Source organism: Olea europaea, chromosome 12 (genome assembly GCF_002742605.1).
Source record: "Olea europaea var. sylvestris chromosome 12, O_europaea_v1, whole genome shotgun sequence".
Taxonomy (NCBI): Eukaryota; Viridiplantae; Streptophyta; class Magnoliopsida; order Lamiales; family Oleaceae; genus Olea; species Olea europaea.
In genome coordinates, this window is record NC_036248.1 from 18,010,196 (window position 1) to 18,019,144 (window position 8,949).

The window sequence follows — 8,949 nt, forward strand, 5'->3', positions numbered from 1 at the left end:
CTTCTTGTAGTCTCTTGGATGCAATGCACCTAGCATGGAAACATCTCATCCGGAATGTCAGTAGAACCAAGAAATGCGTCCTTAATATTTTCATGAGTAACATTTTTCAACGTTGAAAAATATAAATTTTTCAATCGTGATGGAGTCTTCTCCATCCTACTTATGTCAGCATCACCGACATATCTCAGACCAGTCACCAAACAACTCACTCTCATTAGGTTGTTGCACTTATCTCAGCAGAAAGTAGTGTATTAGCTGAGATTGGATAACAATTTCCTCGCATTGCAGGAAGTGGGAGAAACAAGTATTCTGAAGGATTCGACGTTGGGCTTCATTGAGATTGTTTTGGAAGTTCGACACCACACCTTTGACGGGGGTAATTGTAATTTTAGCCAGAAACCAACTCTTCTCAGGTATAATGTATCTCCAGGCCTACAACATCGGTCACAATAAAACTCATCAGTTTGGTCATAGGTGGGAATCCAGGTTGACACAAACATCAACATATAGGTCACAGGTCCCCTCCACCAAAAAAGAAATCAACAACACACATACAGAATGACACAATAGCGTTCCATAATTCACAAATGAACAACCACTTTTGAAAAAAACATTAAAAACCCTTACTACAATCAGGCATTTCGATTACAAATCCACACAACAAATTCAATGCAATATACATCACAAATTCAAAATACTTCATCAATACACATTACCCATCGATTAAAATGAACATAGGTATGCTCGAAATAAGTGAACAATTGAAAAATATCAAAAACACCTTCTTCGTCGACTGTTTTGCGATCGAACTTCTGGATTTGTGTCTTTTAGAGGATGATTCCTTCTGCACTTCATCCAACTTCCTTTTACCTCTTTTTCCTGACTCGTGAATTCCAATTTTCTCCCCACGTCTCCCACTCCCTAAACGAGTCATCCTTGAAGTTTTAGAAGAATTCAGTTAAACTGTGAGACTTTTTCGGGAAGGAACTTAAAAAATGTGACCGACAGTGGAAGAAGGTTGTCAAGGAATCGCCGGAGAACGAAAATGATAAACGTCCAAATATGGGTTGGATGAACACCGACTTAATCATAAAATCGGATACGTGAGGGACGTGGATTTTATGGGAAGGACGTGCAGGGAGTTTTTAAAGAAAATAGAGTTTCTAAAATTTGAATTACATGATTTTAGGGAGAGACAGTTATTAAATAATTTTAAATTAATTAAGAAATGAAAAAAATCTAATTAGTGAAATATTAAACTTCCACTCGTATTTGGGAACTATGAATAGATAAACTATGATTTTGTGTAATTACCACTTATTTTAAAGCTAAATATCAACAAAGTCTCTATAAATGTCCAGTTTACATTTTTAAGCCAAATCCCTACAAAATAATGTTGAATTTAACGATAATCATGTTAAGAAACAAGAATCGCAGAATAATAAAGGTTCGTTATAACACAGCTTTATGTTAGAATTTTACGATCAAATGGGAAGTCCACATTAGAATTATTCCAACAAATAAAAGTTCTTCGTAATACAACTTTACGTTCTTTGACAAGATTTTAGCATGAATTAATGATCAAAATGATGGTTTCATCAAATTGAGGCTACTAGTAAGTGACTTGCTAATTAGGCCATAATTGCTATATATAGATAATTAGATTAATAATTTAATACTTTATTACCTTAATTGGAGGTCAACATTGTCATTTGAAAGTATGGCCCATGTCCAATTCAATCGAACCAATTCTTGATTTGAGTTTGAAAATTTTATTTATTTATTATTTTATTTTTCTAATTTTTAGACGATTTGATTTGGTTTCAATCCGTAGTTAAAATATCGAAATTTAAACTAAATTATTTTATTGTTAACATGTCCTATGACACCAAATTGATAATTTAAAAAGACAATTCCAATTTGACGATTTTTCCTTAGAGCCCTACTCCGTAAAATGTAATTAAAATGGTTGATACTTTAACAGTCAGTTTTTAGGCCATAAAAACTACAACTGACCTTAACACGATGCAAATTTACGACCAAGTCTGTCAAGGGTGTCGGTTATATGGGCCTGGCTCACCTAGCTTAGAGGCCCAATATGGGAGCACACAACAGAAGGGTGTCAGGATCGACAAAGAGTTACATTGTACAATGAATAATGCTATTTAATGCCAGTTTAGGTAGCTATCTTTGAAATGTTCAATTAAATGAGTCATGTGACTTTACATTTAAATGAATGTATCATTTAATGTCATGTAATTGTTACCTAAGCTATACCAGAAAATAATTGTTTTAAAAACACCGACTCATCTTTGGACGTTATTCAAATTTAAATTTATAGGAAACCGTTAATAAGTTAATATAATTGAGTTCAAATGCCAACAAGAACTCAAAATCGACTCCTTTTGCTACTAATATGAGTAGGTTTCAGTACACAACTAATTGAATAATGTTTCTGAACCAATTTTACCTCAATTTTAACCTTTTTAATGTTATGTAAGGTGTTAGTGTTGAAATTTATTTGTAATCATGCCAAGAATCAAGAATCACATATAATTATAAATTGATACATCGAATTCATACATGTGGAAGTCATTGTTGATATGAATAATAGTTGTAATAGTAGCCAGATCTTCCCCTCATTGCTCCTCACAAAGTATTAGCCATCAATGAGGCAAGCTAATAAAACAATATAGAGAGGAGATGAGATCTAACATTTATATATAGGAAATAATTTGAGCCGTCCCATTACGACTAAAATTCTAATTAGGGTTTTATTTTCGACCCACATACTTAAAATTACCACATCATATTAATCACAACTCGTAAGGTGTAAAATGCCCAATTGATCACTTAATAAATTTGGCTCAATTACAAATATCATTATAAGCCATACATCTAACCCGTAAAATTGCAATCAAATGTGAAGCCCACATATGGAATTATTCCAACAGTTAGGTGCTGCATTAGCTACACGAGACGTTGTAGATAAGCTGAAACTCACAAACAAGGGCATAAGCTCTTTCGTAAATAGTTTAATTAATCTTTTATTAAAGAGAGAAAATGCAAATAATATTATTAGTTCATCTTTATAGCAAGAAGAAAATATATATATTATGGTTGGTAGGATCTAAGAGTCCAAGGGCAGATTATTCAAAACCATTCAAAATTGATAAGATTTCAGATTGAATTAAACATTGACTGACGTGGAGATGATGGGGAGATCCTCTCTTCCACCATGGAAACAATACCTTTACACTTGCAACAATTTTCGTTTAAAGAAAGGATTTGAAAAAGAATAGTTAACCAGATAAACCTTTAGACCACTAATTCAATAAAGAAGCAAACATCCCACCTCAGAAAGCATGGATTCCACGTCTGCATACAATTAAAGAACCAGTCTGTGTGAGGATTCAATAACTAAACTACTGACCACCCCACCCCAACCCACCCCCATACCAAATTTTCTGTAATTCAGTTTTGTCAAAACCCCACCTTTTCTTTTGACACAGACATGACTCATGCAACTAAAATTCAAGATCCAACCACTACTCTTGTCCTCTATATAAAGGGTGAAGATGCGTTTTTGAATCCCAGAAAGCTTCTTGTATCTGACTCATTTTTGGTGTCTTTGAAAACATATCATTACTTACAACCAAAGTAAGGAGGTAGAACATCGCAGAAAATCGACATTTATGAAGAAATCAAATGTTATTGGAATTCCAATCAACTGCATGGACAGATATCCAAAAGGACTTTTATCCGATCATGCTAGTCAATACAGTTTTGCGCCTTCTCCTTCAAATGAAATTTTTAAAATCAGAAAGAGTAAGTATTTTTTCTGACTTTATAACTCGCCAGGTATTCCCAGTTTCAATAATCACAACCTTACTGGATTTTCTTGGGAATGCAGGCAGAGCAAATTCAGCAATCCTTGGGATGAATAAATTTGGAGAATGGATGGATAATTTTTCGCAAGGAATCCAAGAGCATGGTAAAGCCTCAACCTAGATTATTTGTAGCAGTTTCTATTAGACATTGTTGGAGAATGTTTGCTAGGCTCAACTAGACAGAGCTAGACATAATTAAGGAAGAGATTTCCTAGTTATTATCCTATTTTACCCTGTACAACAAACTGGCTATCTGTAATTTCTAGAACCAAACTTCTCAAAACAAGAAAACATTTCAATATATCATTGCATTTTCCCTTCTCAACAATCAAGTACAATAGAATTTCTAAAATTATGCAGTGCAAGTGGGATGAGGCCTAATGTTTCGCTTTATTTCTATCCCTGCAGTGAAATTAGGACCCAAATTAACAGAAACTTTGAAAGGAAAGTTGAGACTGGGGGCAAGAATCCTTCAAGTAGGCGGCCTGGAAAAAGTTTTCAAGCAGAACTTCAGTGTTAGCAATGGCGAAAAGCTTTTAAAGGCTTCCCAATGCTATTTATCGACCACAGCTGGGCCTATAGCAGGCCTCTTATTTATTTCCACCGATAAAGTTGCCTTCCGCAGTGAAAGATCAATTAAACTCGCTTCTCCAACTGGAAAACAGCTTAAAATACATTACAAGGTGCATATATGACTCTGTTTCAATTGTTTTGAATCACAAATTTACATCCCATCTTCTCTTCGAAAATGAAAATCCAACTGTTTTCAAAACCTTGCAGGTCATGATCCCACTAGGTAAAATAAAGAGAGCCTACGACAGCAAAAATGCGAAAAAACCAAGGCAAAAGTATGTGCAGATAGTAACCGAGGACGAGTTCGAGTTCTGGTTCATGGGATTTCTAAATCATCGAAAGGCTTTCAAGTATCTGCAGCAGGCAATCTCTCAAACTCCTTCAGTAGCAGCTATTGATGCATGGATGATTTCTCCATAGAAATTGTATATACAGTCGCAACACATCTGTAAAATTTGGTTATTAAAAACTGTTCACAAACATAAATTAGAACTACTGTAGTGTTGATTGTAAATACATTATGCAGTTTTGAAAGGAAAGTATTATTCAAAATATCAGTTCCCGTTGAGATCGAGATGTAAAACTGTTTCGCGCGGGTTAGTCGCTAACAATTAAAAAGGGTCAGACGATTGTGTAAGGGACAAACCTCTTGAGACAAAGTTCCAAAAAGGGGTGTTCTTTTATTGGCGATGACTTTACAATTGGAAATGAAAAACAACGTGCCTCCAAGGGGCGCAAGCACACGAGTTATTGAAAGGAAAGTGTTTAAGTCTAAAAGCTATAGAAATGAAAATTACATATTCTCTGTTCGAGAGTTTTGGATTCGGTCCCTGCTTCTATGTCCTTTCTCCCTTTTATACTTCATAGACGATCTCTTTGTGATTAACTACTCTAAAAACTGCTTGATCGTCCTATAACTACCCACTTTCTTCGTAATGGCCATTTTGTCATGAAAATTGCCTTTTAATTGCTGCCATTACCTTTCATCGTTCAACCGCTTTCGATTGAATTCCTTGAATCGTGGAACGTGATAAGGCTGCTTTAACAACTGCTTTGATAACTGCATTTCTTGATAACCACGACGCGTTATGTTTGTTGATACTTTGGGCGACTTGAAGGTTTGGGCGAGAATAGAGTAACAGCTCTGGGCGACCGTATGACACTCCATTCCTTCAGATTCTGGGCGACTTGCAAACTTGGACGATGGCGTTACCGCATTCTTGGGCCTTCACCTTGATTTGTTCGATTGGACTTCGTTCTTTGGGCTATCTGATTTGGGGATCCTCCAATTGGGCTTTATTTCTTGGGTTGTTCGTTTTGGGCTGAATTTTTATGTGTCAACAATTACCCCCCAATATGGCAGAATTAATAATAATTATTGAATTTTTCCATATTCACTTTGTGTTTCCAGCAACTTTCGAAATTCCCAGGAATTTCAATCATTGTTTCCTTCTATAACTTGAAAAGGTGCGTCGTTTTGCAAACCCTTATAAACTCCAAACACGCCATTTCACTGCTACCAAACCACGCCTCATATTTTTTGCGTCTCTTTCACGATTCACTATTCATCTTTTGCTTCCTTGCTACGTAACCCTGAAAAGTTTCGTTCTTTCTCCAATGGCTGCTTCACAATCTCAAGCTAGCGATTCCTTCAGTTTTGACGACTTTCAGAGACTTCTGAGTCACCCATACATAACCCCAAGTTTTCTCGCACCTGTCGACGTTGGACTTAATGAGTTCTACTTGGGTCCTTTCTTCAACAATGCAGAGGCAGTTGAACAGGCGACGGTGGGTCAGCTGTTTCCTTGCACTCAGGGTCCTCCATTCCTGTACTCTTTATCGTTGGGGCCACTTCGCGAAAGAGGTATTCGCACTTGGCCTAAATCTGATGTAGCTTTTCGTAGGTGACATGCTCGTCTTGTGGGTCATGGTCCTACTAAGGCACTTTTTGATAGTGCTAGGATTTCTGATTTGTTAGAAGTCTCTATTCGCCCCCTACTTTTGATTCAGCGCTCTTTTCGATTGCTTTGAGTTTTTGGTCTTCTGAGTATAACACCTTTATTTTTCCTCTTGGCCCCATGTCTATTACGTTAAGGGATGTTGGGGCCCTGGTGAACCTGCCACCTTTGGGCGATACCATTTTCCCAGGTATCTTAGTTTCTGGTGGCGCCCCAAAGTTTGGTAAAAACTATACCGACTCTTATTCAAGCCTGCAGACCCTCCACAATCATTCAAGTGCTGAGCCTACCCATACTGAGCGAGTGGCCTTCCTTTTAGTTTGGCTTTGTAAATATGTTTTGTGCGTGCCAAGTATAAAGCCTTCTCTGAGTTATTTACCTATAGCGCACGAATTGGCGCGTGGCAGGCCTTTGAATTTATGCTCTTTGTTTTTGGCTGCTCTTTATAGAGGCATGGCCTCTTTTCAAGCTCAATTGAAGAATGGTGCATCTCCCACTGGCAGTGGACCTCTTTGGTTTACTCAACTGTGATTGAGATCCTATTTTCCATCGCTTGGTGCTCCATCCATTTCTCGTCCTTCTGCTAGTTGTTACGGGCTAGCTATGGAGCCCCTAACTCCTGTAAATATGTCCAGAAGGGACATTTTCTCATTCTTTTATTCTTTAGATTCAATCTCTTCCTTTTTTCCTTTTCCTCCTTTCTTGACTCCAAACTATGTACATCCCCCTTCTACCATAGATAGCGCGAGCACCTCCCTGCTCATTTGGATTCAGTTTTTAACCGGGAGGGAGTTATTCCATGATATTCTAACTGGGACTAATGCCAAGGCTGGGGTAGAGATTTATGCTCCCCAATTTTTTGCTCGCCAGCTTGGTTTTGGCCAAACTTGGCCTGTTCCTCCTTGCTATTCAAAGAATTTAGTTGACCGTTTTCATACCATTACTAAAGCGGAGGCAGAAGCTATAGATGCTCGTAACCTCCTTTTAACCAGTCATTTTTCATTGGCTCCTTTCAATCCTAGCCACGCCATTCACCCTCTTTTTGAACAACTCTGGCCATCGGTGAAGCGCAGATTATTTGCGACTGAGGCCAATCGTGCCTTCCATTCATTAGACCAACCGAGTGTTTCTTCTCCTCCTCCTATTTTGGTCACTCCTTTGTCTATTCGGAGCCCTCTCCTTCTCGTCGCACTAAACAACCTGCTCGTCCATCTTCTTCCCTCCCTGCCAAGCCTACTATGGCTAAGAATGCTCCAAGTCGCAAACTGCCAGCCTCAGCATCTCCCATTCTGGAGGATGATGTCGATGATGATGATGATGCCCCACTTATTGTCAGGAGGAAGGTAATTAAGTTGGTTTACTTACAAGTATATTTTTCCACACTTGAAACTTTTCTGTGTGCTGATAATCTTTTGGATTTCTCAGAAGAGTTCAGTCTCTCCTTCAAAGGCTTTGACATCGACAACTCCTGTTCCATCATCTTCTACTAAGGCTACTTCATCCAAATCGGTTGATGAGAGGGTTATGCTTAAAGAAACATCCTCAGTCCCAGAATCTTCATCACAACCCATGGATGAGCCACCTTCTTCCCAGGGCGTCAACCCCCCAAACATCGAAGCAGAAGGTAATTCAGTTTTTGATGTCTTACCTTTGCTCGTGCTATTGGTTTCTGATTTGTTGCTCTTGAGCTTTGCAGATACTCCTATGAGTCCGCCCGTTACGGCAACATCTTCTTGCTCGGACAAGGGGAAGTCCTCACGAATGGATGAGTCGTTGGTGGCAAGCTTGGCCGAGGGCGCGCCATCTTCTACGATTGTCGAGGAGGTAGTTTTTTGCTTCACTTCTATTTCCACCTTGTTTGTTATAGTGAAGATTTTCAATATTGGCAGTCTTCTTTGCAGGACGCTGACAGGATTGTGCGTTCTATCCAAGACTTGTTCGCTTCCTGGGGGCAAATTCAGACGTTTCGCCCTACTCCATCCGATCGTCCTGCTGCTTCCTCAGAAAAAGACTTGAAGTTCCTAAAGGAATCGATATTTGAGTACGTATCCTTCATGGATATGGATATTGGAAGGGCTAGTGCTGCCAGGCACAAGGATGAACTTGAGCACTTGAGTGCGAAGTTAGAGCAAGCATTGACACTTCCATCGCTGAATCTTTGTACCGATTTCAAAGCGACGTTGAAGGTTATCCACTCCGAGGTCCTTTCTATGCTGGCTAAGAATGCTGAACTAAAGGCCAAGCGTACTCATATCTTCGAGCTGTATTTGAGAAAGAGTCTTTGCGCATGGAGATCAACAAGGCTAAGGACGAGTTGAAAGAAATCTCTTCCGAAGTCATGATTGAAGAGTCTTTGATGGTTAACTTGGCTGCTCAGATGAGAGAACTTCAAGCTAAAATGGATGATTGCAGGGCGAGGATGGCTGCTAAAAAGTGCAACGCCTCCCAGGGAATTGAGCGAACTAAGTCCTTGGTCGAGCAGTACAAGAAATTGGAAGTTGATGATGATGATGTCGCGGCTGAATTGA

General features: G+C 38.6%; 1 protein-coding gene across 1 annotated transcript; it reads left to right on the forward strand.

Annotated features, from left to right (window-relative positions):
• Positions 1 to 3,638: 3,638 nt before the first annotated feature.
• On the forward strand, positions 3,639 to 5,020 carry LOC111405943 (putative GEM-like protein 8). The gene is made up of 4 exons (XM_023035066.1): positions 3,639 to 3,828; positions 3,914 to 3,994; positions 4,299 to 4,573; positions 4,671 to 5,020. Exons 1-4 carry the CDS (start codon positions 3,696 to 3,698, stop codon positions 4,881 to 4,883), a joined length of 702 nt encoding a protein of 233 aa, XP_022890834.1. The 5' UTR covers positions 3,639 to 3,695; the 3' UTR covers positions 4,884 to 5,020.
• Positions 5,021 to 8,949: the final 3,929 nt, after the last annotated feature.

Excerpts from the sequence above, each read along its gene's own strand:
- LOC111405943 (XM_023035066.1), top strand. The coding sequence starts at position 3,696 with ATGAAGAAATCAAATGTTATTGGAATTCCAATCAACTGCATGGACAGA. Across the intron at positions 3,829-3,913 it reads AATTTTTAAAATCAGAAAGA|GCAGAGCAAATTCAGCAATC; the intron begins GTAAGTATTTTT and ends TTGGGAATGCAG. Across the intron at positions 3,995-4,298 it reads GCAAGGAATCCAAGAGCATG|TGAAATTAGGACCCAAATTA; the intron begins GTAAAGCCTCAA and ends CTATCCCTGCAG.